Raw genomic sequence first — 27,837 nt, 5'->3', positions numbered from 1 at the left:
TTAGCTGCTCATGTGACACAATTTTAAGGACTGTGATTGGCTATTCCTTGCTGAAATGCACCTTGGGAGTTGTAGTTGACATCGCTCCTTCAGTTTTTATGTCTGACAGGAGAGATTCACTAACATTGTGGGAGCAGTGAATGAGACTGTTACTGCAGGAAGCTCACGTCTCACAGCTGCGCAACAGGAGCCTGATCTATGACGTCATCCTGACCTGTGCCACAGACTGTGGGCTGAGTCCAGAGGCAGATTCAGCTGATGACTGATCACTATTACAGCCTGCTGAACATCAAACACGGTTTGCACTGTGGCTTTATACAGGAGACGTATAGAAATTTAGAGGCACAGAAAATGGCTGTTAGTGTAATGACAGTAAATGTTATGTTATTTCCATCCGAGCTCCATATTTGACACCTGATTCTGAGTTTACCTGGAGAACTGGAACCAGTTCAGATCTAGACGCATTGAAACAGACCAGATGTCACATCACTGTGCGTGTGTGTGTTAATTGGTTATATCTGGTGGGGAGTGGGAAATAGGGTTGGAAATGCTTGTTTCCGTGGCAACCACAATAAAGATCCGGCACTGCATCCCTGTTGCCGTGGCAACCGTGCATGATTGCAGCGGACAGGGTGATGAATGTGGCTTAAAAACAGAAACAACCACAGAAGAAGAAGAGCTGGGTCTGAGTGGTGGGTTTCTTCTTCTGCTGCTTTTATTACTCTCACACTGAAAATCAGAGTCTGAGTCATAAACCGTATTAAAAATGGACGTCGACTCCGGGTCTTACAGGTGAAGCCAATGCGGAAGTGTCTTAAAGTGCAATACCACCGAGGGCCGCTAGGGGCTGGCTCCAAAAAATCTCCACCGGCTAAGACTCCGATTCAAAAATAATCGATTTCACACTTGAAATCTGAAACACAATTTCCTAATTCATTTAATATCACACAAGAACGGTTTATTTGGGGGCGTGACTGTTTGATTGACATCTGTGGTCGGGAGTGATTGACAGGCCATTTAGATGAAGTCATGGCGACCATACGCCGGTGAACTCCCGTCGTGCACAGCGTTTTGATTTGTAGTGTTACAGTTATTTGTCAGTGGGATTTTCCACAGACTGTTCTGTTGTTAGCTTGTTTTCTTAAGTTTTTCTTCTTTCCAGTTTTCCCGGTAAGTAAATGTTTATTTTCTTAATGGTTTCCAGTTTGAATGAACTTTCCATCCAGTTTAGAGTTAAGTAAAATGTGCGCAGTGCAGCCCAGACGTTGGTGCGCTTTCCTTTTGTGAGACCGGAGAAGTGGAGACGGTTAATATCACAGTTTATATGAATTACTGCTGCGTCTTGCTAACCAAGCTAGCGAGCTAGTGCTAGCGCTAGCGTTAGCGTTTGCTTTGCTAACAGTACTTGGCCCTGCCGGGCTGGTAACCACTGTTAACTCGTGTTAACCACTGTTAACTCGTGCGTTAATGTAACAACGTTTGTTTTATGTGGGCCTGAAGTCCTGGACCCACATGGTGACTCGCTCCCAGACCTTCAGTGCAGCTCGGTTCTGGTTGCGGGGTCTCTGCCTTCAGTCTGATCTTCAGCAGGTGAACTGAGACCAGGTGAGGATATTCCACCTTTGGTCGTTCAGTGACTTTGATGCATTTGTCTGAATGTGATCACAGAATGAGCCAGAACGGAACCGGGACCGTGTCTGAGAGACGCGGTGGAGGTCGCGGGTCTTGGTCTCCGCCCGTCGTTTGACTGAGGCAGGTTTCTGTTTACATCTTGTTCCGGAACTCCACCAGCTCGTTTGCCATTTTCTGCTCTTCCGGACCACACCTGTCTTTTTAACATGGACCCAGCAGTTTTAGCAGACCGCCACCTCTGATTCCTCCGCCTGGTTTTCCTTCTCCACCTGTCTGGTCTTTGCTCCTCGCTGACAGACAGAACTCAGGGTAAAGCTGAGACTTTGCTCTTTAATGTGCGATCAGTCATTTTATGTCAAATTCAATATGTTAAAGCCCAAAGAGCAGAAACTAACTGTCCAAATAATTTAATAAAATGTTTTTTTATCTTAATATCAAACTTTTATCAATAAAACCTGACATGCGTAGTGAAGTCATAGTGTGTAAATGTAGAAAGAGGCCGTGAACTGTGGCCGCGCGGGAACGCGACGGTTCATTAATTCACAAACGCCGGGGATGAAGCTCGTGCTCGTGCGGTCGCGCGCCTCCTCTCCTCCGTCCGGGAGCGCGGGAGCGAGCGTCAGGATCCAAGGGCAGACCGCGGGCTCGCGAGCATCAGGTCATCTGGAAGTCCGCGAGGATAACGAGCATCAGCCGACAGATACCGAATAACGGGAGCGGCGTCTGGGAACGGACACGTTCACGAGGAGAAAAACCTTTACATGATTATTTGTGTTACACGAAACGACACCGCGAAGACACGGTGAATCAACAGGGAGACACCGGATCAGCGATGTCAGCGGGCTTCACCGACTGAACCGGACCCGAAAACTGCATCTGACCGGTCCAGGACGCGACGGACACCGGGGTTCAGTCCTCCTCCGGTCAGAGACGGTGAAGGCTCCGAACGACAACAAGCCGTCACCGGAGATTTACCGCGCTTCGTTTGACTACAATAAAAAAAAATCAACAAAACAACAACAACAACAACAAAAACAGCCTTTAACCTGACAGACCCGAGTCCCCGAACCGGAGCAGAACAGAACCAGCGGACTGCACCGGACTGAGGATCACCGTGATTTAAATAAATCACAGACGGTGAAATCAACAGGAGACCGACTGAACGACGCAGCTCTGTAACGGAATTCAGAGCCGAGAGGCGGAGGGAACATCGGTGTCAACGGGAAAACCACAACCAGAACCAGAACCACAACCTGAACCAGAACCAGCTGAGAACAGTAAGTCCCAGTTTATGATCATTTCTTTTCTCTGTGTCAGTGATCTCAGTGATCTCAGTGATCTCAGGTGATTCATTCAACAAATGGAGTAAAAATTTATATTTTGTCATATTTAAGATTCTCATGAAAACAAAAATGAAATTAAATGAAGAGAAAATGGAAAAACTTTATTGTTCTGACTCTCAGACCACGTTCTGTCCGTTCGTCCTCCTCCTCTGCTCTGCTGAACACAACCACAGCCTCCCTGCAGGACACAGGTGTGCTACGGCCTGATCACAGCCGGAAGTGAGCTCACGGGAGCGTTTCCTGTTGACCTCAGCTTTGGTGAACTTTTTCCCTCACTTCGATCTGATACTCGCACCTGAGTCACAGGAAACAAGGACACGGGTTTATAAAGGGAACTTTGTTTCTGATGAAGGTGGCTCAGCTGAGATCCAGCTGGATCTCAGCTGGATCTCAGCTGGATCCCAGCTGGATCTCAGCTGGGCCTGCTGTCAGTCAGACCTTAGACCTCTGTGACGTGTGTTACTCTGGACTTTGTATAATCCTCCTCCATGTGGTCTAACCTCCCTCTGCTCCTCCTCCTCCTCAGTGGAGCTGCGTGGCGTGCTCCTCCTCACCGTGCTGCAGTGCTGTTCGGTGGCCCGGTGCGGCTGTGAGCCTCGGCTGGTGAACATCGGCGCCGTCCTGAGTCAGAAACGTTACGAGCAGGTGTTCAAGGAAGCGGTGAGCCAGGCCAACACTCTGTACGGAAAGGACAAATTCAAGATGAACGCCATCTCCGTCACACACAAGCCCAACGCCATCCAGATGGCTCTGTCCGTCTGCGAGGACCTCATCTCCAACCAGGTGGGGGCGCTCTTCTCCTCGGCTCTGAATTAGCTTAAAGGAAGCTTGGAGGGGATTTTATGTGGCGTCGTTTATAAATATGTGCAGTGAGTCGTGAAGCTGTATCTCGGTCAGTTGCTCCGCAGATCTGCAGATGTGTGTGTGGTTGTCTTTGCCCTGAGCCCGGGCTCTCAGGCTCACTCTGCCAGGAAGCTCCTGGTAGTTTTAGTGGTGACGACGCAGGGTCGTCATGGTTGTGACGGTTTTGCTGGGGCACCCCAGACAATGATGGAAATATATTTTACACGTGAAAATCTTGATTTGTGTTTACAGACTCACACGTTCATGGTCGGTACACTCACAGATCTGAAAACACGTTTGCAGATTCCTAGGAACGCTCGCGGGTCTGAGTACAGACAGACACAGCTTCACACCTGTGCACACACGTGTAAATAAGGAGCTCGTTTTTGTTTCTGTCCGTTTGGGAAACGCAGTCGTCAGCAGCGTGACGACTGACGTTGGCATTTACACCAGTTCAACAGGTAAATCCTCATCTTCCTGTCTCTGTCATCCAGGAAGAGTTGAACTGGGGACAGCTGGACTTGGACTGGACTGACTGGTGGGGGTCCCAGGTCTTTAACCTGAAGCTGCCCTCGGTTCAGCTCTGCCTGGACTGTTTTCTTAGTCTTATCTTAAAATGAATCTTCTGATTTTCAGTTGAGCTCTCAGAAATTTTAACAGGCGTTTCCCTCCCGAGTCCAGAACACAGTCCCACAGGTGGGACGGTGGATTTTAAAGAGTATAAAAGAAAATGAGAATATTAAAGAAACGGAAACAGAAAGACATTTTCACATTCAACATCCTCAGTCCATGTTTCCTTTGTGGAGGAATTGAGGCCAACGTGGCGGGCGGGGGTGGGGACGGGGGTTGGGGGTGGTGGGGGTCATGGCTGTCAGATTAACATGTTCTCTCTCTCTGAAGAAACACAGATGTAATCTGTCCATCATCCCAGAGGAAAGATGGAGGGATTATAGAGACATTAACACACACACACACACACTCTCAGTGTATAATGACTGTATAACAGTGTGTGTGTGTGTGTGTGTGCACAAGCTCATTCAGGATGCAGCGTCAGAACAGATCACATAAACTCTGATTGGTTGAAATGTCATCAAATCAAAACGATGAAAGAAAACCGAGTAAAAAACTTCCAGAGGGGTAAAGTTTGTTTCAGGAGTTAGTCTGTGCCACCATCTTCATCTTGGTGGGTTTGTGAGTTTGTGTGTAGCAGCAGCGTTTCCTCAGCTCTGACTGGAGCAGCCGCCGCCCACAGAGCGTGGCTGTGTGTTGATGTGCTGATGGGACGTCATGGCGGGGGGTCAGGGCAGAGCTCCGCTCACACACCAGGACTCCGCTGCAGGGGAACTTCCTGAGAAAATAAAAGCAGCTTTGAATGAAACTCTGAATGGCTTCCATCTTCTTCTTTTTCTGCAGGTGTATGCCATCCTGGTCAGTCACCCTCCTCAGTCCAACGACCACCTGACTCCGACACCTGTGTCCTACACTGCGGGCTTCTACCGAATTCCTGTGGTCGGTCTGACGACACGCATGTCCATCTACTCTGACAAGGTAACCTGACTATGAATCACTGGGTTTCCTCAGGTGTTCCTCAGGGCTCCGTCCTGGGTCCAGCCTCTTCCAGAAGCATCAGCATCAACAACCACACTGAACAGCTGTTTATGAACTGCCTGAGCTGACAGGTGGTTTTAACATCGTCGCTTTGAGGCTGCACATGGGACGGGAATATTTCAGTTCAGCTTCAGATTTAGTAAAGAAGAAGGTTCAGGATGTGTGTAATGATCCAGGACATGTTCAGACTGTCCTGGCTTATCTTCATGCATTTAGTGCAGGTTGTAGAATATTTAAACTGCTTTGTCCCAGTTCCCAGTCTCTCAGGTTTACAATATTGATGAAACCAGTCAGTGTCATCAGTCCCACAGTATCCCAGCTCTCCCAGTGAGCAGCGCTCCAGTTACTTCCCAGTCTGTTCCAGAGGATTCAGACCAGTGATGAAATATTCACGATTTTTTATGTTTGCTCACTTTGCATTTTGTAAATTGATAAAAATAAACAGTTATTATTTTTGACAGCATTATTAGTTTACAGCATTTTTTCACACCTGCCTAAAACCTTAGCACAGTCCTGTGTACAGCGGGGCGAGTAATTATTTGATCCCCTGCTGATTTTAGAAGTTTACCCCCTGACAAAGACATGAACAGTCCATAATTTTGATGGTAGGTTTATTTGAACAGTCCAGGCCTTGTTGGCCAGCACAGAGGCCAGATGTTTCTTATAGTTGGTCACAGGGTTGCACACGTCTCAGGATGGACTCTGGTCCACTCCTCTTTACAGATACTCTCCATCCTGGAGGTTTCAGCTCCCTCCACAGATTTTCTGTGGGATTAAGGTCTGGAGACTGGCTGGGCCACTCCAGGATCTTAATATATTTTGATGTGGATTTTTCAGGCCAGGTGATAGACCCAGTCAAGGGCCAGTTGAAGCTGGGTCCAGGTCCGGCTGAGTCCCCACACCTTAATCTTTACTCTCTTAAGTTTTTGTCTTCTCGAAAAATTCTAAGTGTTCAAATCTTCTTCAGAGAAAAATGCACAGAGTCAATCAGGTGCCGGAGATCAGAGAGGTTGAGTGCGCGCGTGTGTGTGCGTGCGTGTGTCAGCGTGTGTGTGCATGCGTGTGTGTGTGCATGCGTGTGTGTGTGCGTGCGTGCGTGTGTGCGTGCGTGCGTGTGTCAGTGTGTGTGTGTGTGCGTGTGTGTGTGTGTGCGTGTGCGTGTGTGCGTGTGCGTGTGTCAGTGTGTGCGTGTGTGCGTGTGTGTGTGTGTGTGTGCGTGTGTGTGTGTGTGTGCGTGTGCGTGTGCGTGTGTGTGTGCGTGCGTGTGTGCGTGCGTGTGCGTGCGTGCGTGCGTGTGTCAGTGTGTGTGTGCGTGCGCGTGCGTGTGTGCGTGTGTGCGTGCGTGTGCGTGCTTGTTGAGCCAGTCCTTTGTTGCCTTGGCCGTATGTTTTGGGTCATTGTCGTGATGGAAGACCCATCCACGACCCGTCTTCAGTGTTCTGCTGAGGCCAGGAGGTTCTACGGTACTTGGCCCCGTTCATTCAGGTGTTGACTGGCAAACTTCAGGTGGGCCTGTACCTGTGCCTTCTTGAGCAGGGGGACCTTGCGTTCTCTGCAGGGTCTCAGTCCATTACAGCAAAGTCTGTTACCAGTGGTTTTTTGGTGACTGGTCCCAGCTGCCTCCAGATCCTTCACCTTTCTCAGAATCATCCTTACCCCACGGAGTGAGATCTTTCATGGAGCTTCACTGACTGTTAACATTATCACACCAGCAGTGGTCTCTGTCTCACCAGTCTTGTCCCTGATGTCCTGTGACAGCTCTTTCGTCTTGGCCATGGTGGTTTGAATGGAGGAGACTGATTCTGTGACAGGTTGAGATTAGGAGTCCTTTCCTAAAGGGACAGGACTAATTTGTGTTCCTCTCGGGCACATAACTGGTCTGTGGGGGTCAGAATTCTTGCTGGTGGGTAAAGGATCAAATATGTATTTCAGTCAATCTAAGACAAATTAATTTATGTATTATTTTATTATCTTTTTGTGGGCTTTATGTCGATGTTCTGTCTCTCTCTGTTCAGATAAACCTACCATAGAAAGTATGGACTGTTCATGTCTTTGTAAAGATGTAAAATCAGCAGGGGATCAGATGATTGTGTGTGTGAGGCTGTGTGAATCTGTTTCATCAGTTTGTGTTAACACGTTCACGTCAGAGATCAGTGCTCTGTGATCCCTGTGAAGGAATCTGCTCTGATAGGGTTAGGGTCTCCTCCTGTTCCACACAACACATGAAGAAGAACCCCGCCCTCCCTTCTAACGAAACCTGAACCTGGGAACATGAACGTTGTGAAGTTTTTGTCATGATCTGAAGCACAGTTCAGAACATCTGATCTGTGCTTCACACCTTCATTCAGTTTTATAAATGAACAGCGCGTTCTCAGAGGTTAACACCGTCCTCCTCCACAGAGCATCCACCTGTCGTTCCTGAGGACGGTGCCTCCGTACTCCCACCAGGCTCATGTGTGGTTCGACCTGATGAGAGAGTTCAGGTGGAACCACATCATCCTGATCGTGAGCGACGACCACGAGGGCCGAGCCGCCCAGAAGAGACTGGAGACCCTGCTGGAGGAGAGAGAGACCAAGGTCAGCTCACACACACACACTCACACTGTGAACACACACTCACACACACACACACACACATAATCAGGATGAAGACACGTGTGTGCTGCATGTCGTGTGTTTATGTAACTGTGTGTGTGTGTGTGTGCTTTGCTCTAATCCAGGCGTGTGTGGTTTTCACAGCATGAAAAACATTGTGCTGGTGTGTGTGTGTGTGTGTGTGTGTGTGTGTGTGTGTGTGTGTGTGAGTGAGCTGTTGTCTCATCCGTCCACCCGTCTGTCCATCACACTGCAGTTTCACCTCTGTGAGCTGATAGTAAAGCAGTGAGTCCTGCCTCAGCTCCATGTGCAGGGAACCAGCTGATGTTCAGCAGAGACAGACACACAGCAGGGACAGACACACAGCAGAGACAGACACACAGCAGGGACAGACACAGCAGGGACAGACACAGCAGGGACAGACACACAGCAGGGACAGACACACAGCAGAGACAGACACACAGCAGGGACAGACACACAGCAGAGACAGACACAGCAGGGACAGACACACAGCAGGGACAGACACAGCAGAGACAGACACACAGCAGAGACAGACACACAACAGGGACAGACACACAGCAGGGACAGACACACAGCAGGGACAGACACAGCAGAGACAGACACACAGCAGAGACAGACACACAGCAGGGACAGACACACAGCAGGGACAGACACACAGCAGGGACAGACACACAGCAGAGACAGACACAGCAGAGACAGACACACAGCAGGGACAGACACAGCAGGGACAGACACACAGCAGAGACAGACACAGCAGAGACAGACACACAGCAGAGACAGACACACAGCAGGGACAGACACACAGCAGGGACAGACACACAGCAGGGACAGACACACAGCACACTCGTCCCTGACATGATGGTGGAGTCGCTGTGGGTGGATGTTGTACTGAGAGGTCGGAGATCCGAGCATCATAACAACATCTCCTCATTATGTTAACAGACCCATGACATCTGGTCACAGATGTTTCCTCGGGTCCATTTTGCAGATTAGTTGGATATAAATATAAATTCTAGGAGACGTGGGAGCAGGACGTTGTGTCCATGGTCACATGATCAGCAGCTGAGCCAAGAAATGTTCTTAGAAGTGAAACTGCTCTGTGTCACCCTCCCTCACCCCTTCATCCCTCCATTACCCCTCCCTCATCCCTCCATCACCCCCTCTCATCCCCTTCATCCCTCTCTCACCCCCCAGGCTTCATCATTCTTTCTGAGGCTTCACCACAGCTTTTCGATCATCGCTGCTCTTCTTCTCTGTCTTTTGTGTTTATAATCTCCACCAAGAAGGTTTTGTGTTGATGAGCAGTTTGTCAGTCAGCAGACATCAGATGATGAGGAAGAAGCCTGGCTCTTCATCCATCTGTTTACACCATTCCAATCCTCGCTTTTTATTTTACCGTGTTTCGGTGTCAGGAGTCTGATCATGCGGCGTGGCAGACTTGTCTTTGAGCCTTGGTTTCAGGATCACGCCTTATCCACGTTTTGAGAGACAGAAATCAGGGCGCTGTGCGATCGAACACCTGATCTGTGCAGGTGCATCGGCAGTAAAACGAAAATCGGGAGCGTAGCTTTCATTACTGCTGGTCACATGATCAGGTGTGATGTTCAGGAACCAGAGACACACCTGGATCGACCTTCAACATCTGGACACCAACGCTCCTCTGATTACAAGAAACATGTGGCGCACATGTTCTGATTAAATGTCGGGTCCTGAATGTGATCCAGACCAGGACCAGGTAAAGCTGCGGAGACAGGGTCTCTGCTGTGTCGTCATAGTGACGCTGCTCAAAGAGCCAGAAAAGACAGAAACGCAGCTTAACAACATTTCATCAGGTAACGTGACCTGGACCCAATTAACTAATCAGCATGTGATGACCCAGTGTGTTAGAATGTGGACCAGTTCACTGTGAGCTGAGGATCTTCATCCTGCAGCTCAGTCCCCTGTCGGGGAGGAGGAGGCGTGTCCTGAAGGACGCAGCCTCAGACTCAAACATCTCATCACTAATGCTTTACATGTTTACGACAGGAAAGAAGAGAGAGTCCGAGACCTCGGTTCATTACGCTCAGCTCGCTCTGAGTCTCTGGTAGTTCCATTATTTCCTTATGAACTACAGCTCTTAGTCCAATGAAGAGAGTCTGTCCTGTGTCCCATGATTTTCCATCACTGTGTATTATGACAGAGACGCAGACGAAATGTCTCCTGTCAGTAGGTAAAATAATCTCAGTCTTGGTGGAGGTTTGAACAGTGTTTTTATTTTCTGCTTTTTTTTATTCTGTTCTTTTTGTTTGTTTTTCTTCTTCAGCACTGTCTCTCTGTCCATCTGTCCGTCTGTCCGTCCTCACCATCTTTGAGTTCTTCACCTCCGTCTGCTGTCTGGTTTCTCATCACCTCCACACTGATGGAGAGTGGGAGTCGTGCAAACACATCTCATCTGCTTCTGTCACAGCTGTCGACCTGCCTCACTGTTAAACCGCCCGTCTGTCTGACTGTCTGTCCACACATCGGCAGACAGACAGCAGAGAGTCCGCTCAGGTCTGTGAGCATCAGAGGGTGAAACTGAATAAAGCTGCAGGAGCAAGATGAGATGGGGTGAGATGAAGATTAACCTGTAAAGATCTCTGGTTAACAGGTTATATCTCAGACAGAACTCTGTCTCGTTGAAGGACAGCGTGTCCATCCGCCCAGGACCTCTGTGCACTGAGCTGAGAGCTGAATGGAAAGCAGTGATGTTGTTGTTAGTGTGCGTACAGTGTGTGTTTGCAGTCTCATCATAAACTCAGTCAGGAGCAAGTGAAGGGAAATAAAGGAGGTGAAGTTTAATGTGACTCCGTATCTCACAGTTTGAGCCAAAGATCTTCATGAATATTAGAGCGGAGAGAGCTCGGCAGCAGACATGAATATTACAGCACATTAGTTAAAGTAGGTGAACAGAGCTGCAGCATGTTGTTTCTGAATTAAACATCTATCTGATGTGTTTCATAACGTAATGATAAATATCACAGTCACACTGAAGCATACTGTACGCAGACAACAGATGCAGCCATGTTGAACTTCCTGTACACACTCTATACTCTGAACTCTTATAGAAGCAATGAACCTGCACTGTAATGATTAATTCAACATAACGGACGTTTCCACAGCACTAATTAGACTCAGTTGTCAGAAAGGACAAAAATGAAATGATGAATATTTCACTGGTTTCACATTAAAAGTCTTCTTCATCTTTCTCTGTCATGGGAGTTGTTGTGGACTGAGGCTTGCTGGGTCCTTCACAATACAACTGGATCTGCTCATACGGGCTTCAGTGACAGTTCATCACCTGATGTGTGATTGACGCTGCACTTCGACCTGTGTGTGAAATGAATCTTTGCATCAACAGGAAATGTTGAATTACGCTGATGGAAGCTTTATGTCAATCAGAACAGCAAAGATGCAGCGCAGTGAATGAGTGAATGTTTTAGTTGGAGGGTGACTCTGTTGTGCAAATGAACATTAAACTAAACTCAGCGTGTGAGCTAATTTCCACACCATGTTACCATCATTAGCTGGGTGAACAAGCCTGTAACATTAATCATGAAGTTAGCATTTGGCTAATTTGGGCAGTTGCTCCACAGTCAGTATATGTTGATCCATGAAGTAAAACCCAGCTACATCGTTTTAAGGACTGGTCACAACAGGAAGTTGTACAGCAAAATTATATTTTGTTCTAGAGTCAATGACTACTGGTGTAGCTAACGGGCTAACTGCTAACTGCCAGCCAAGCTAACGCTGCACAACCTCGGTGGTTCTCGGAGACCGTCAGTTTTCTGTTCTGTTTCTTTCCCTCGGACATTTTTTCCACTCTCACATCGTTCTGTTCAACAACAAGTCACTGAAGAGGAAAGTAAAGCTCTCACAGTTAACACGCTCAGTAACAGTATCATTAGCTTAGCTCAGTCGCTAACAGTATGGTTCTCCACAGTGTAAGTCAGTCAGTTGTCCTCCTGTCTCCTGTCTTCTCGGTACGAACCATTTGGACGGAATTACTTTGCCCTGTGAGCCAGTCCATTAACTGCAGTGATTCCTTTGGAATGAACTGAGTGCAGTGTGTTTTCTGATGAACAGAAAAATAAAGACAGATGTTAACTTTTTTTTTTTTTTGACATCATTTATCAGAAGTGTGGCTGAAACTGTCAGAAAAGGAAGGAAAAGCTTTATAAAAGCAGAGTTTGTGTGTCTTTATGAGAGAGTGTGTGTGTTGTTCAGGGACTCTGGATGTAAATTTAATGAGATTAACATTTGGAGCGGATTGAGTCGAGGACTAATGGGACGCTCTGCCGCCACACCGGCTTAACATCAGAGGAAGTTTCCTGAGAGAAAGACTGGGTTCATCCTCTGCTCCGAGGAAATCAGACTTTACTGACCTGGTTTATGACACGAAGCCGGTCACTTTATTTACAGAGACGCTGCTGACTTTCATCTGAATATACTCACAACAACAAGCAGTCGCTGGCTGTTTGCTGCTGTTTCTGTTTTTGAGAAAGGTTGTTAGTGTTTTTGTCCTGAACCATTGGTCAAAGGACAGCGAGGCTCAGCAGTTGTTTGTTAGCTCGACCATGCTAGCTGGGTTGTCTTATAGATCTGTTGTTGGGGCTGTGTATGATGAATGAGAATCAGAACACGCTGAATCAGACAAAAAGAACTGTACCGAGAACCTGCTCTGTTAGCTCAGCTGGTAGAACACGAGACTTAATCTCTCGGGGTCGTGGGTTTGAGCACCGCCTCCAATGGTCCCATGGTTGTGGACTGGGCAGCAGTCGCCCCCGTGACCTGGGCCCTGACCCAGGTAAGCATCAGATGATGACATGACCAAGAACCTGCAGGTGGATTTGGTCTCTGGTTGCTCCTGTTTTTGAGGCACGCAGGCATTTTGGTTTGTTTCCACACATGGATCTCAGTTTGTTTGTCGGAGGCTTTGATCCACAGCTCAGTTACAACAGATTTATCATATATCGTCTTGTTTTAAACATTTCCAAGATTTGAACAGAAGTAGACAAAGGAGAGAGCTAAAATAAACCCTGTTTTTCTTCTTATCTCCGCTGATGACAGCTCTGTGGTTCAGGTGTTTGACAGGTTTCCTTTTTCAGACACTCTCTGTTTCTTTGTTCTCCGTCTGCTCTGAAAATAAAACACAGCTCTGTTCAGCTCTGTGGTGTAAACTTATCTCCTAAACTAAATATAACTGAAGAAATAAGCTGTAAAGGTCACTGGGTCACACAGTGAGATATTACACAGTCATTAATCAGCAGCTGATCCTGTCAGTCGCTTTCTAAAATGAAGTTATTCGTCTTTAACTGAAGCATCTTTACCAGGTTTGTTACTACTTTTTATTGACCTCTTCTCATCGTGATCCCATAGTGATGTACTTACATTTAGGTTTTGTAAAATTCAGCTTAGGTGGAAAAGTGAAAAACTAAGTTTTCCTACATATGATCATTTTAATTTATAAAGTTTAGACATTTCTAAATGTTTAACATGTGGTTGATGGTTTAATCTGCAGGTAACAGGCACCTGTCCCTGTAAAATAAGAATACACCTAAAATGCAACAGCCTCTGTGTATTTATGTCTGCCTGCACTCAGACAGGCAGGTGGACAGACAGGTGGACAGACAGGTGACTGTGCAGGTGGGCAGACAGATGAACAGACAGGTGGGCAGACAGATGCACAGACAGGTGAACGTGCAGGTGGGCAGACAGATGCACAGACAGGTGGACAGACAGGTGGACAGACAGGTGGGCAGTCTGTGATGTGGTTGCGTGCTCCCTCCAGCCTCCTGACTTGAAGCAGAAATCATTTGTGGATGCTTTGCTGGCACCATTTTTCTGACTGTCTATAACCTTCTTCTGTGTCTGCGTATTTTCTCTGTGCACATTACCCATCAGACTAAAAACAGGAACTATGAAAACATCGACCAACAGAACTTTGACTTCAGGAGAACACCCAAGGTATAAACTTGCATGGTCAAACGATGCACGCCGCCCAACCAATCTCTGAGCTCGCCCAGTAGTCGCCAAACACCAGTCAGCCCTGCCCGCCCAGAATCCAACCCAGCTCCAGAGATAGACTCTTATCCTGGTGGCACGTCTTTCTCCACCATCTCTTTTCTTTCTTTTGATTTTTCATGAGTCCTGCACACTGGGAATGGGTTTACACTCGCAGGAGAGACGCCCTTCCTCTTCCTCCCCCCACCCCCACCTCTCCCTCTTCCTCCCCCCTCAGTTTTTCCATGTGAAGGGTTGCATGCAGCCAGGCTGAGGCTTGGCTCTGTCTGCAGATTTGAGGAACGCCGCCCAACTGGATCTTCTCACTTCTCTGCAACATCAAACCTTCTCTTTTTTTTCTTTTGGGAAATGAACCACTCGCACCCCACCCCCCTCCTGCTCCTGTACTCCCTGCCCCCCCCCCACCTCCCCCCCACCCCCCCCTTCCTTTTTCTTCACTCAGAATTTTTTTTTTAATTTGCGGTTGCATCAGCATTCTCTAACATGCACGTCCCTGATTGGTTGGTTGGTTGGAGTCTTGAAAGCGCCTCAGTTTGCATGTGCCACCACACCACACACAACTTTTTGCCCCTCCTTCTTTGTATTCAAGCTTCGACTTTGAGTTTTCTTTCAGTTCAGCAGAACTTCAACACTTTTTGTCTCCATTTTTTGGCCCCGCCCCCTCTTCCCGTGGTAGCGTGGGTGAGAGGGAGCATGGTCGAGGTCGGGGGTGGGCAGGGTGTCGGGGTGGGAGATGGAGGGAATCTTGATGGTTCTGTGCTAATGATGCCTATTCTATGATGTGTTCTGTGGTGTTTTGTGCTGCTGTGTTTCTCAATGTCCTACGATGCGTGTCACGCTGCACTGTTGCCTGTAACACTGCGTGGTGGACCTCCAGGCGGAGAAGGTACTGTTGTTCAGCCAGGACACCAACCTGACGGCTCTGCTGCTGGAGGCCAAAGACCTGGAGGCACGGGTCATCATCCTCTCAGCCAGGTTTGTGTAACGTTCATTTTCAGCGCGATGCTCAGACATCCACAGCGGCTTCATGGCCGTTTACCTTGTGTGTGTGTTTCTGTGTTTGCAGTGAGGACGAAGCTGCAGCCGTGTATAAAGCAGCCCGTCAGCTCAACATGACCGGCTCTGGTTACGTGTGGCTGGTCGGAGAGAGAGAGATGACCGGCAAAGCTCTGAGCGAAGCTCCAGATGGTACATCAGCCTCTGCCTCCTCTTCTTCCTCACTAATCTTCTTCTCTCCTCTTCCTCACTCTCTCCCTCCTCTGGAAGTTTCTCTCTGTCGTTCAGCTCTGCTTCCATCCAGATCTCAGCCTAATTCTTAGTAGAGTCTTAGTAAAAGCTGGCGTTTCCATTGTGACGCTGGAGAAAATAAAACAGGCTGCAGACATATAGCTCATCAGTCAGTTAACAGAGATGTTGGACATCAGAAATCCAACCTGTCGCCTGCACACACAAATAGATCAGAGTCTTCAGGAGCCGTCATTTCTCTTCTCTTTTATTTCTTTGTTTTTATATTTGCGCTGGCACCTGGATGCCACGCTGCTGCACATTTAAAATGAGTTTCATGCTGACACTGACACAGTTCACATTAATCAAGTTCCCACTGCAGTGAGCACAGCTACAAAATATAACAAGGTAAATACGAAGTAAAGAGAGAAATGAAGAAAAAAAGCTGTCAAACTGCCAGGTGTAGACCCGAATACAAATCTGCTGTTCGACAAAGCACAGTGGATCTTTATGAATATTTATCTCCTGCAAATATTTTTAAAATGATTTGTTTTCTGTCCATAGTTAAAAGTCCACACTCATTTGGTTCATAAAAAATAGGAGCTGAGGTAGATACGCTGGATAAGAAGTGTTTCATGTGAAGACATGAAACATATTATTGGCTTCAGTGTGACTTACACTGTCAGAGGAAATAATAGAAAAAGCTTCACCTCATAACTGTAGAACTTCATTCAGAATCCTCCTGTCAGGGTCAGTACGTCCATGGATGCACTGCAGACCGGAGCTGCTGATAACTAACCCAGCAGACTTTTAATGAGGATTGAACATTTGAGAGCATCATCTATGTTAGACATTGTCCCCATGAGCTTTAAATCACTGGATGGAAACATGGCTGCTCTCTGCCTCTCTTTCCTTGTCTTTCTCTCTGGTAGTGCTGTAGGTCTCTGATGAAGGAAGCTAATCCTCATCACAGTCAGTTAGCTTCTCAGCGTCCTGGTGTGTTTCTCTCTCTGGTTTCTTCTGACTGCTGGTTGAACGTTTAAACATAAAAAATAAACATAGAGAAACATGTTTAAAGGTTCCTAACCACTGTTTTCTTTTCTGACTCATTGTAACTGTGGCTTTAAATGTGTCTAACATCTTTTTGTTTATTTCATTTTCTATAGTGTGTGTCGTCCGCCCGCCCGTCTGCCTGTTAGACAAGCCAGTAACATGCTGCTAAACTGGGAAGGGGGGGTTGAGCTTTCTGTAGGTTCGATGGGGTGGGGGTCGGGTGTTGGTGGAGAAGGGCTGGGGGGGTTGATAAACAGCTAGTGTTGCTGCGGTTACCGTGATGTATGTCTGAACAAACACTGGTAAGATGCCGCCGCTGCTTCCTGTGACCTGCTTGATGCTTTGCCCTTTGCCATTGGTCAATAGAGGCCCCGCCCACAGTAACATGGACCGTGGGGGCGGAGTTTATTGAGTCAGCTGATTACTCAGGCAGCCAGATGAACGCTTGACATAAACAAAGCTTTGCAACCAAAAGTATGTGGACACCCCCTAAGACATTGTCAGACCTTTTTAATGTCCATTTAATCAGTTTCACCTTCATACCTTCCACTGTATGATGATATGATGAAAAAGCAGTAGAAACCATCTGGCCCAGAAACATTTATGATTATATCACATTTATTTTAATATTTCTCAACTGTATGAACCAATATATACTATAATAATTTTATATGCTATAAAATAATTCATTAATTAAATGATTAATTCAGGTGATACAACCAGGACTCAGATAAGCAACATAAGATAGATGGATGGGTCAACCAATAAAAATCATTCATTCTTTTTACAGTTGCAACGATTGATTAGCAACAAACATCAAACATTTGCTGGTTATAGGCACAAAATGTAAAGATTTGCTGCTTTTTTGTCATATACAAGAGTCAGTGAAATGTCTTTTGGACTGATGGACAGACAGCAGGTGAGAGACAACATTTAAGGCTTTTCAAACCTTCTAAGGTTTAAAAATCCCGGCTCCATAAAGTTTTCGGTTTGGTGCCAAAGCTCGGGGTCAGTGTGGAAAGTAGAAGAGGAGAAGTGAGCGTGTAGAGGTGGGAGTTGATGGACATGTAGGATACCAGAGTTCATGTCATAAACAAGCACATTACAATCACATTATTTCTTATGACTGCAGTGTTTGGGTGTTCACGTGTTTTTGGCCACATAGCATGGCTAACATGTTTGGTTCATCATGAAATTTCAGTCTGTTACTGTCCTTAAGGTAAAACCAGCTCAGCCTCAGCTTTAAATTTCATTCTACTGTGGTGGTTAATTTTACATGATTTTATTCACTACCTACAAAACCATGTAGTCACCGCTGAGCACTGTCCATCAGAATTAGTCAAAAGCCGTTGGGACGAATTGATGGTGAGAAAATGCTCGGTGGTGATTTGCAGGTAATGATCTGTCTCTCTGGCTGCCAGGTAACCAGCTCCCCGCTCTGTTGCTGTGGCTTTTTGTTTGACAGAACATCCTCACCAGCCAGCTGCTGCACTCTTAGCAATGATGTGTAATTTTTCACACATCCTTGTCTCCCCCAGATGTGTCAAAAATTATCCATCGTTTTCTAAAAAGTGTGGCAAGACTGCACTCTGAAAATAGTCCTCAGCTGTTTTGTCTCTGTTAGGGAAGGTTTGACGTTTCTTTTTAGGGAACCTGCTTCAAACATTAACTCACAGAGTCTTAACTCTATTCATATTTCTGTTTCATCCCTGGTCCAGAGATCACCTCCACTTTAGGTTCATAGATAAATCATCACCAGGTTGAACTTGGATGTACTGCTGTAATTGTGATGCAGTCACACCCATGTAATCTCTGCTTTCTAAAAACTTCTGCAGTGTTCAGTCCTCTCTGTTCTGCTGCTCATATGGACGTATTGGAAATGGTTATCATTTCATTAAAGGCAGCTGAAAACATAAATAATCCATAACACTATCAGTCTGGTGATGGATAAAGGCCTTCCTTATCGAAACACATGAAGTGAGTCATTCGGCAAACTTCTGGAATAAAACCCGGATGCTGTGGTTTCACTTCGACTCTCTTTATTATTTCAAATGAAATGAAATCAGTGCGTAGACCAGGTGGATTGGAGTATCAGGTAACTGGAGGTAATACAATGAGTTAGCCCACAAACAACATTCCAGACTTCTGAAGACCTTTCAGTGTTGGATTATATACAAGATGTGAACAGAATAACATGAACAATTGTAGGTGAACTATAATACAACTCAGTAGATCAAGAACTCTACAGCCTCATAGATTTTCCACTGTGTCGCCGAGGAAGTTTGTCCGTGCTGCACAGCTGTTGTGTTGGATTGTGTTAGACTGTACGGGTGTTTCTGTACGTGTACAGTCTGAAAAGGTTCTTTCTGAAACGAGTCCCTAAAAAGAAACCTATGAAGCTGTACTGTGACATTATGGATTTTGATGTTGTTCTTGTTCACCAGACACTTGTCACATTATGAGGGAAGGGTTTCTGCATTTGGGGCTTCAGCTAACTGAACAGCCTGCTAACATTGTTAGCATTCCTCAGTGGAAAAAAAATAAGATCTGCTCCAGTGAATCACATTCATTTTACATAGAACAGCTGGTGGGCTGTAAACTTCAGTTTTTAAATAGAATAACCAGCTCTACCCATTCCACTGAGAAACGTTAGCTGGTTGTGCACAGGTTTGTGTAATTCAGGCTGATGATTATGTCCATTTATTTTAATCTGGAATGCCACAGTGTGTTTGCTCATTTGTTTCACCTGAGAGCTCTAACAGTAGGTTCAGGAAAGTTAGCTTGGTGTACTCTTTAGTTTTAGGGAGAGTTGTCACCAGACTGCAAGGTCCAGAACAAAACCTGATAACCACACGAGTCTGGAGATGGTCAGGTTTTTCTAAATGCTAATAGAGTTAGCTAACTCTTCCCTTTGGTAACAGAAAGAAATGGTAGCTATCTGTATTCTGTTGAGGAATCCAAATGACGATCCAAGCAAGTTGTTCCCAAAACCTTTGGAGGAAAATGTCACCTGTTACATGTTACCTGTAACCGCTAGTTTTGGTGGGAATATTAGTGGTAGCTAGCTGTTCCTAGTTATAGGAAGTATTAGCGATATGTCCCCAGTGGTTTTATTGGAGAATCTGTTTGGTCCCAGCAAGATGTTTAAAGGGAAATGTTAGCTAGTTCTTGTGTTCACATGTAGGGAACAGGAGGCAGTGTTAGAAATCTGTAGGGTTTTTTTTTTTTTAGGAAATATTAGTCACACTCTTCAGTCCACCTTAATGCTAACGGTGTTAGCCAGCTGTTTATAGTATTTTCAGTAGGGAATGCTAACAGTGTTAGCCAGCTCTTGTCAGCTGGAGGACAGATGTAGACACTTTCTGTTGCAGTGTGACGAGTTTCTGCTGAAGGAAAACACCAGACACAGTTCATAACGTCTCAGTGCGGCTTTTCTGTCCTGAGACAAACGGCTGTGATTCTCAGAGTGAACTCCCAGCATGCAGTTTGGTAGTACTGAACACCAACCTGATGCCTGAAGCCCAGAGTGTGTTTGAATTACACTGAAGCACTCTAATTATATCAGTAAAATTAAAGTGTGTGTGAGAAGTTTTAATTAACGTGTGTGTATGAATGAGGGCAGTTTTCAGTCTGTATCCTGTTTAACTCCCTGCTGTGTGTGTGTTGTGTGTGGTGCAGGCCTGCTGGGCCTCCAGCTGATTAATGGTAAGAACGAGTCGGCTCACATCGCAGACGCCGTGGCGGTGGTGGCTCAGTCTCTGCAGGAGCTGTTTGAGAAGGAGAATATCACGGAGCCTCCGCGGGGCTGCGTGGGAAATACCAACATCTGGAGGACCGGACCGCTCTTCAAACGGTCAGTGTCACCATCACCTGGGCCTACAGGTCAAAGGTCGGGGTCTAGGGGGCGGTACTGATGACTTATTACTGAATGGTGTCATATTTTCTGTGAACTGTTTAAATGTGCAGAAATCACTGTGTGGTAGAAGGTTTGTGGTTAGCTGAGTTATTGTAAGTGGGAATAGAACAGGGAGATACTGACCACTGAATATTTCATTGGCTCACATGATAAGATATCTGCCCTCAAATGAAATCCTTCAGCTGATTTCTAGATCAGTCTTATTTAACTGATACTCAGCGAAACATACTGAAAGCATACAGCTCTGTCCCCACCATGCCTGTAGAGCTATGTTGGCTCAGTCAGTGAGCACTGCTGGAAACAACTGGCCCAAGGTTAAACCTAATTACTGAAGAGGAAGAGTTTTGAAGGACTTAGTGTTGCGTGACCACTGTGCCTTCGTGAGTTTATCCAGTCTGACTTCCTGAGAGTGTTTCTAATCCTCAGAGTGGAGTCCGTTCCTCCACCTTCAGCTGGAGATAAAAGCTGAGAGTCAGAGACGCTTCACTGATCTGATCTGGATTCAGCTTCAAGTCAGACTGACACAACTGGGATAACAAAGCTCTCTGTCCCCCCTCCTCGCCCTCTCTGTGTGACCTATATAGATGATCAGGTCCAGTTGAATCATCTTCATGTGTGTTGACCAGTATCACACTCAGTCACCGTGTCTCTGTAGTAACGCAACAGCAGCATCATGTGACCTGTTGTCGCTTCAAGTCCTGTTTCTTTGTCATTAAATTAAAAAATAAAACCACTCGAGACCAGATTTCCTCAGAGCTGACCCCGACCTTCCTGCTCCATGATTCGCTCCTCAGGGTGTTGATGTCATCGAAGTACCCTGACGGTCTGACGGGACGGATTGAGTTTAACGACGATGGCGACCGACGTTTCGCCACCTACAGCATCCTGAACTACCAGCAGAAACCAGGTCGCCTCGTCCAGGTTGGAGTCTTCAACGGATCACAGGTACGGTGCATCACCTGGTTTCTCCTGGTTATGTTATGTTTCAGTTACAGGATGAAAACCAGCTGGTGGATGTGGCTGCAGTGTTGCTGCAAGGCAGACAATGACTAGGTTAACTACAACTCCCACAGTGCACTTTGGTGAACCAGTGACAGCATAACTGATGACTTGTGTGTGTTTCCAGACATTTTCAGACATTAATATATAAGATCTGTCCACACATTTACTAATGTCATGACACCTGCACAGACTCTTACACAGACTGAGATACACAGCTCTCCACTTATATTTACTGTTGTGCAGCACCAAAGATCCTGTGTGTGTGTGTCTGTGTCTGTGTGTCTGTGTGTGTCTGTGTGTGTCTGTCTCTGTCTCCTGCCCCTTTAAATATGTATGTACAGATGCAGTATTGATGCTGTCATTTAGTCATCTTGTCACAGTGAGACCTGCCGGGAACAACATTACAACCTGTGTGTGTGTGTGTGTGTGTGTGTGTGTGTGTGTGTGTGTTGCAGGTTGTGATGAACCCCCAGAGGAAGATCATCTGGCCTGGAGGAGAGACAGAGAAACCAGTTGGATACCAGATGTCGACTAAACTGAAGGTACTGCAGCTGCAGCAGCTGTTACTAGGACTGGTCCTGGGTTGGACGCTGAGAGCTGAGCTGTGATTTCAGTCATTAGGATGAATGAATGAATGAATGAATTCACACAAATCTGAGACACTTGATTGTGAAACAGTGGAAACTTCGGTGGAGTGGGGGCTCACCATCAGCCCCCTGCAGGAATCTATGGAGGTAAATGGAGAATAGGAAAATAACTGAAAGTGAAGCGACGGGATTTTCAGCGTGAGCAGGTTCCACAGGATCGAACCACACAGTTATCAGTATGTTTATGTGTGAGGTGCCACAGCAGCGATGCAGGCCTGTTGACTTCCACACTCTGGAGTCCATGCATAATGTGTAACGTGTGTGTTTGTTGCGTGTGTGTTCAGATTGTGACGATCCATCAGGAGCCGTTTGTTTATGTGAAGCCGACAAAGAGTGACGGAACTTGTAAAGAGGAGTACACCGTCAACGGAGTCTTAATCAAGAAGGTGATCTGTACCGGACCCAACGGGACCATACCAGGTACTCACACTCGTCCCCTGTCTGTCTGTGAACTGTCCAACAAACAAATAATCATCAAGATAAAATAAACACAGCTTTTTGACAGTCTGTCCCAAAGTGACGACTCGCCTCAGTGTCCTCACTCCAATGTCCTCACATTAGAGACCACACACACACACACAGGCTTCTCTGCAGCCACACGCACCTGCCAGCTGATTCCTTAGTTTGTGTGTGTGTGTGTGTGTCCAGGTCAGCCCATCGTCCCTCAGTGTTGCTATGGTTTCTGCATTGACCTGCTCATCAAGCTGGCGATGAGCATGAACTTCACCTACGAGGTTCACCTGGTGGCTGATGGGAAATTTGGCACACAGGAGCGAGTAAGTGTTTCTCTCTGTGTGTGTTTCTCTGCGTGAGTATGTGTGTGTTTCTGTGTGTGTGTGTGTGTGTGTGTGTGTGTGTGAGTGTGTGTGTGTTTCTGTGTGTGCGTGTCATTGATGCTGGAAAGTTAAGGAAAGGTTTCCTGCTGTCTGAGGTGCGACAGCAGCTGTGGGGATCAAACCCACGGTGAAACAGGCCGATGAACAAACACATCAGCACATCACACTGATGTGAACAGAACAGTCAGGTTTCATCACGTTCTCCATCACGTTCTCCATCACGTTCTCCATCACGTTCTCCATCACGTTCTCCACTGTCTTCAGTATTTAGATGGAAACTTGACTCCTGATGATGTCACTGTGTCTCTGACCTGTTTACTGATGCAGCACCAGTAGATCACAGAGGCTTGTTGCTATGGAAACCACCGCTCTGTCCCTGACTCTGACCTTGTTGAGGCCGAGAGACATTTAGATATTACTTTCTCTCCCCCTCTCTCTCCCTCTTTCTCTCTCTCTCTCTCTCTCTGTCTGTTGCTCTCTTCACTGCTCCAAATCACGCCCCCCACCTCCTCTCTTTTTTTATTCTCTCCAGGCCGTCTGCTCTCCTCTCTCCCCTCTCCTCTCTCCTCTCTCCTCTCTCCCCTCTCCTCTCTCCCCTCTCCTCTCTCCCCTCTCCGCTCTCCCCTCTCCCCTCTCCTCTCTCCTCTCTCCTCTCTCCGCTCTCCTCTCTCCCCTCTCCTCTCTCCCCTCTCCTCTCTCCCCTCTCCGCTCTCCCCTCTCCCCTCTCCTCTCTCCTCTCTCCTCTCTCCGCTCTCCCCTCTCCCCTCTCCTCTCTCCTCTCTCCTCTCTCCTCTCTCCCCTCTCCTCTCTCCGCTCTCCCCTCTCCCCTCTCCCCTCTCCCCTCTCCCCTCTCCCCTCTCCCCTCTCCCCTCTCCTCTCTCCCCTCTCCCCTCTCCCCTCTCCTCTCTCCTCTCTCCTCTCTCCTCTCTCCTCTCTCTCCTCTCCCCTCTCCTCTCTCCTCTCTCCTCTCTCCTCTCTCCTCTCCTCTCTCCTCTCTCCTCTCCCCTCTCCCCTCTCCCCTCTCCTCTCTCCACTCTCCTCTCTCCACTCTCCTCTCTCCCCTCTCCTCTCTCCTCCACAAAGCAAAGTCATGGGAGATAATGTTGAAACCAACCAACAAACCTTCTGCTCTTCAAGTTAAAGACTAAAACAAATCAAATCACACGTAGTTAAAAATCAGTTATGACTGATGAAGCTGAGCGATGACAGGAAGTCACTGAAGGTCTGTGTAAAATCACTGTGCCGCAGTCAGAGCAGTGAATCTGTGGAACGAGGATCAGACTTAGTGATGGAAGCACTGATCTGAGACACTGTCCATGGATCCCAGTCAGATGTCTGTCCTTCCTCCTCCTGCAGGTGAACAACAGCAATAAGAAGGAGTGGAACGGGATGATGGGGGAGCTGCTGGGAGGTCTCGCCGACATGATTGTCGCCCCCCTCACCATCAACAATGAGCGCGCTCAGTACATCGAATTCTCCAAACCGTTCAAATACCAGGGGCTCACCATCCTCGTCAAGAAGGTGAGCTGACACTTCACGTGGTCTCTGGTCCTGAGTTTTGTCCTCTGATCTTTCCACTGAAACAATAAAGAACAATACCCACAGTTTTCGTCCTGCAGCCGTCTAAAGCAGGACATCCAGTGCTGGAGACACGTTCAGACAGAAACTAGAAACAAAATGTACAAGGACTCGCTGCTGAAAGACGTTAGTGTGGAAGTCTGAGGTCGTGAAGGAACTCAGAGCCAGCTGAGTGGGACCAAACCGAGGGGACAGGCTGAAGTGACGCTCTGAGACCTGACAGGGTCAGAGACATAAGTGGTGAGATCAGTGGAGCAGTGGACCCCACTTTACCTTTAAACCAGATCCAGGTCTCCTCAGCACGCCTGCTCTCAGGTCCCTGTCAGGCAGGTTGTTCCAGCATCTTGGAGAACTGTCCTCAGCTCCTCTGTGGGTTGAGTCTGTCTCAGTGTCTCTGTCTCTTCGTGTGATCCCAGACTGACTCCATGATGCAGGACTCCTTGTCTGTCTGGCGGCTCTGGAGGGCGTTTTGGGATATTTTAGGTGGGAGTGACCCAGTTCATAGCGATCGGCTCCACAGCAGCAGGAAGCAGGTCGATAGTTTCCGTCGATGCTTCCGCCTCGAGGCGTTGGATCCAGGTTCAGATTTCACTGTTACTCTGTGTCACATGAGCAGCTGCTCCTCCAGCTCTGCTCAGGGTCTTGCTCATGGGCAGTGGCAGGAGGGTTCCTACAGCGTTTTAACATTTCACTGACACGTGGTCACTCAGTGGGCGAAGCCTGGAACCTGTGGGCGGACTGAACGTGACGTCCTCGTGGCGTCTCGATTTAAGTCTCATCCACAGTTGATGAATCCTGATGCACACAGCGAGTGTTTGTGTTGACACTGTGTGTGTGTTTGTGTGTGTGTTTGTGTGTTCAGGAAATCCCTCGCAGCACTCTGGATTCGTTCATGCAGCCGTTCCAGAGCACACTGTGGCTGTTAGTCGGTCTGTCGGTCCATGTGGTGGCAGTGATGCTTTACCTATTAGACCGGTTCAGGTAATCAAACTGCAACACAACACAAATATGCTACAACACAACAGCTAATATGATACGACACAAGACAGTGTGATGCCATACAGTACAATACAACAGTAACACAACGCGGCTCAGTATAAAGTGGTGTGTGTTTCTGTGCAGCCCGTTCGGAAGGTTTAAAGTGAACAGTGAAGAAGAAGAAGAAGACGCCCTCACCCTGTCCTCCGCCATGTGGTTCTCATGGGGAGTACTGCTGAACTCTGGGATAGGAGAAGGTGAGCGGCCTCCTCCACACCAGGTCTGTTCATACAGTGCTGCTGTGACGTGTGGGTGACACCTGTCCCTGTTCTGTGTAGGAGCACCCAGGAGTTTCTCAGCGAGGATTCTGGGTATGGTGTGGGCAGGATTCGCTATGATCATCGTAGCATCATATACTGCCAACCTGGCAGCCTTCCTGGTGCTGGACCGGCCTGAGGAGCGCATCACTGGCATCAATGACCCCAGGGTGAGACGCAGTGAGACGCAGTGAGACAGGGTTTTAGTCCACTGATAATGCTGTCTTAAGAGGATGAAATCATTCAGTAGAAACGTGGAGAGTGTGGTCAGACGTCTCCGAACCGTCGGGTGTGTGTGTGTCGACCATGTAAATGTTGAAGTGTGTGCAGGACGTGTGATCACAGCGTGTCCTCTCCTGTACTCTGCTGTTTTTAGCTGCGTAACCCATCAGATAAGTTCATCTACGCCACAGTGAAGCAGAGCTCGGTGGATATCTACTTCAGACGGCAGGTGGAGCTGAGCACCATGTACCGGCACATGGAGAAACACAACTATGAGAGCGCTGCTGAGGCCATCCAGGCCGTCAGAGACAAGTAGGCTCTTTGTTCAGTTAGCAGCCCAAATGTATCCCTGAAATCCTTTGTGGCGCCTCACAGGTGTAATGTGAATTTACCTGTCGTACTGTGGATGGGTGTGGTCCACCTGCTACTGAGCTCCGCCTCCCACATGCCTCATGTTTTGTCCCCTCCCTCCTCCTGTAGTAAGCTTCATGCCTTCATCTGGGACAGCGCTGTGCTGGAGTTTGAGGCATCACAAAAGTGCGATCTGGTGACGACAGGAGAGCTTTTCTTCCGCTCCGGATTCGGGATTGGGATGAGGAAAGACAGTCCATGGAAACAGAACGTTTCTCTGGCTATTCTGAGGTAAAAAACACCTGCATGATAAACCACAGGGCGCTGCTGCAACCCTGATGGTGCCCAACAGATACTGAAGCTTTGAAACTTGTTGTCTCAGTTCTCATGAGAACGGCTTCATGGAGGATTTGGACAAGACGTGGGTTCGATACCAGGAGTGTGACTCCAGGAGCAACGCCCCCGCTACCCTCACCTTTGAGAACATGGCAGGTAGGAAACAGACCTGACACCTGATGATGCTGAGGTTTCAGGTTTCACTTCACACCACCTGACATCACCTGTCTTCCTCAGGTGTGTTCATGCTGGTCGCCGGTGGCATCGTAGCTGGGATCTTCCTCATCTTCATCGAGATCGCCTACAAACGGCACAAAGACGCTCGAAGGAAACAGATGCAGCTCGCCTTCGCTGCGGTGAACGTGTGGAGGAAGAACCTGCAGGTACGTGACTCTACTGTGTTCTACTCTGCTGCACTGTGGCCTCTGTGGATGGAAGTGTAACCTGCTTCTTTCTTTCTGCTCCTGTTCTGTTCTCACTGCTGTTTGAATCTTCTGTTCGTTGAATAATATTCAGTGATTTGATTTAATGTGTTCATCGGTGGAGGAGAGGTCCAGGTTCACTGTTCAGGGAGTTTGTGTGTCGCCGTCATCAGCTGAACAGCCTGATCAGTGAAGGGAGCAGGATTTTATTTCAACTCTTTTCAACCACGTTGTTGTTGCAGAGTCACAAACAGGGGAGAGAGTCTTAGTGCTGAGATCATTCAAAACTTCCCATCATGCCGAGCTGTTGATCTGTTGGGACGAATCTGGACCTTTTGTCCGGACTGTGGTTCAGTTTTAATCCAGACTGTGGAACCGGTTCTTTTTATTTTATTACTGATGTGTAACGTCGTCCTTCAGCTCTTCGGTACAACGAATCCTGAACCGTCAGACGTTTAATGAAAGGAAAAATAAACGTTACACATGTGCTTCATCCATATGTGTGTGGCTCTGCTGTGAGGGAGAGTTCTCTGATCTCAGATCAGTCAGTGACAGACAGGAATCATCCAGAATCTGTTGTTATTGGCTGCTCTGGGATCAGCTCAGTGAGAAACACTGTCACAGGTTTTCTCAGTGAAAATAAGTTCATCATGAATTCCCTCCGAACGTTCCTCTGATCGTCCGTACACTGTCAGAAATGACACGGCTGTGCAGACCTGTGAGGAAGGCAGCTGTTACTCCTCACCTGAAAATGAACATGGTCACATGACCTGCTCCTGATCAGCTGTTCTGCCAATCCTTCTCAGCCAGTCCGAACACGGAGGCTGCCTCTCAGGCTCCCTGTAATATTCAGCCCAGTGTGCCGCAGCGT

The 27,837-nt window shown here is 47.5% G+C and overlaps 1 protein-coding gene across 1 annotated transcript in view; it reads left to right on the top strand.

Annotated features, from left to right (window-relative positions):
* Positions 1 to 27,837, top strand: part of grin1b (glutamate receptor, ionotropic, N-methyl D-aspartate 1b) — a 42,117-nt gene that overhangs the window by 2,936 nt on the left and 11,344 nt on the right. The window contains exons 2-22 of the mRNA XM_041041912.1: positions 2,783 to 2,909; positions 3,189 to 3,402; positions 3,502 to 3,758; positions 5,232 to 5,366; positions 7,827 to 8,003; positions 13,965 to 14,027; positions 14,962 to 15,059; positions 15,151 to 15,272; positions 20,040 to 20,214; positions 21,072 to 21,222; positions 21,735 to 21,821; positions 22,211 to 22,346; positions 22,575 to 22,702; positions 24,119 to 24,283; positions 25,203 to 25,321; positions 25,463 to 25,575; positions 25,657 to 25,805; positions 26,012 to 26,169; positions 26,338 to 26,499; positions 26,591 to 26,700; positions 26,782 to 26,927. Of these exons, the coding sequence (XP_040897846.1) occupies positions 2,783 to 2,909; positions 3,189 to 3,402; positions 3,502 to 3,758; positions 5,232 to 5,366; positions 7,827 to 8,003; positions 13,965 to 14,027; positions 14,962 to 15,059; positions 15,151 to 15,272; positions 20,040 to 20,214; positions 21,072 to 21,222; positions 21,735 to 21,821; positions 22,211 to 22,346; positions 22,575 to 22,702; positions 24,119 to 24,283; positions 25,203 to 25,321; positions 25,463 to 25,575; positions 25,657 to 25,805; positions 26,012 to 26,169; positions 26,338 to 26,499; positions 26,591 to 26,700; positions 26,782 to 26,927 (2,992 nt within the window). The remainder of the gene's footprint in view (positions 1 to 2,782; positions 2,910 to 3,188; positions 3,403 to 3,501; positions 3,759 to 5,231; positions 5,367 to 7,826; positions 8,004 to 13,964; positions 14,028 to 14,961; positions 15,060 to 15,150; positions 15,273 to 20,039; positions 20,215 to 21,071; positions 21,223 to 21,734; positions 21,822 to 22,210; positions 22,347 to 22,574; positions 22,703 to 24,118; positions 24,284 to 25,202; positions 25,322 to 25,462; positions 25,576 to 25,656; positions 25,806 to 26,011; positions 26,170 to 26,337; positions 26,500 to 26,590; positions 26,701 to 26,781; positions 26,928 to 27,837) is intronic.

Source organism: Toxotes jaculatrix, chromosome 7 (assembly GCF_017976425.1).
Source record: "Toxotes jaculatrix isolate fToxJac2 chromosome 7, fToxJac2.pri, whole genome shotgun sequence".
Taxonomy (NCBI): Eukaryota; Metazoa; Chordata; class Actinopteri; family Toxotidae; genus Toxotes; species Toxotes jaculatrix.
The sequence above is the reverse complement of the archived record's forward strand: the minus strand, read 5'-3'. Positions and strand labels throughout refer to the sequence as shown.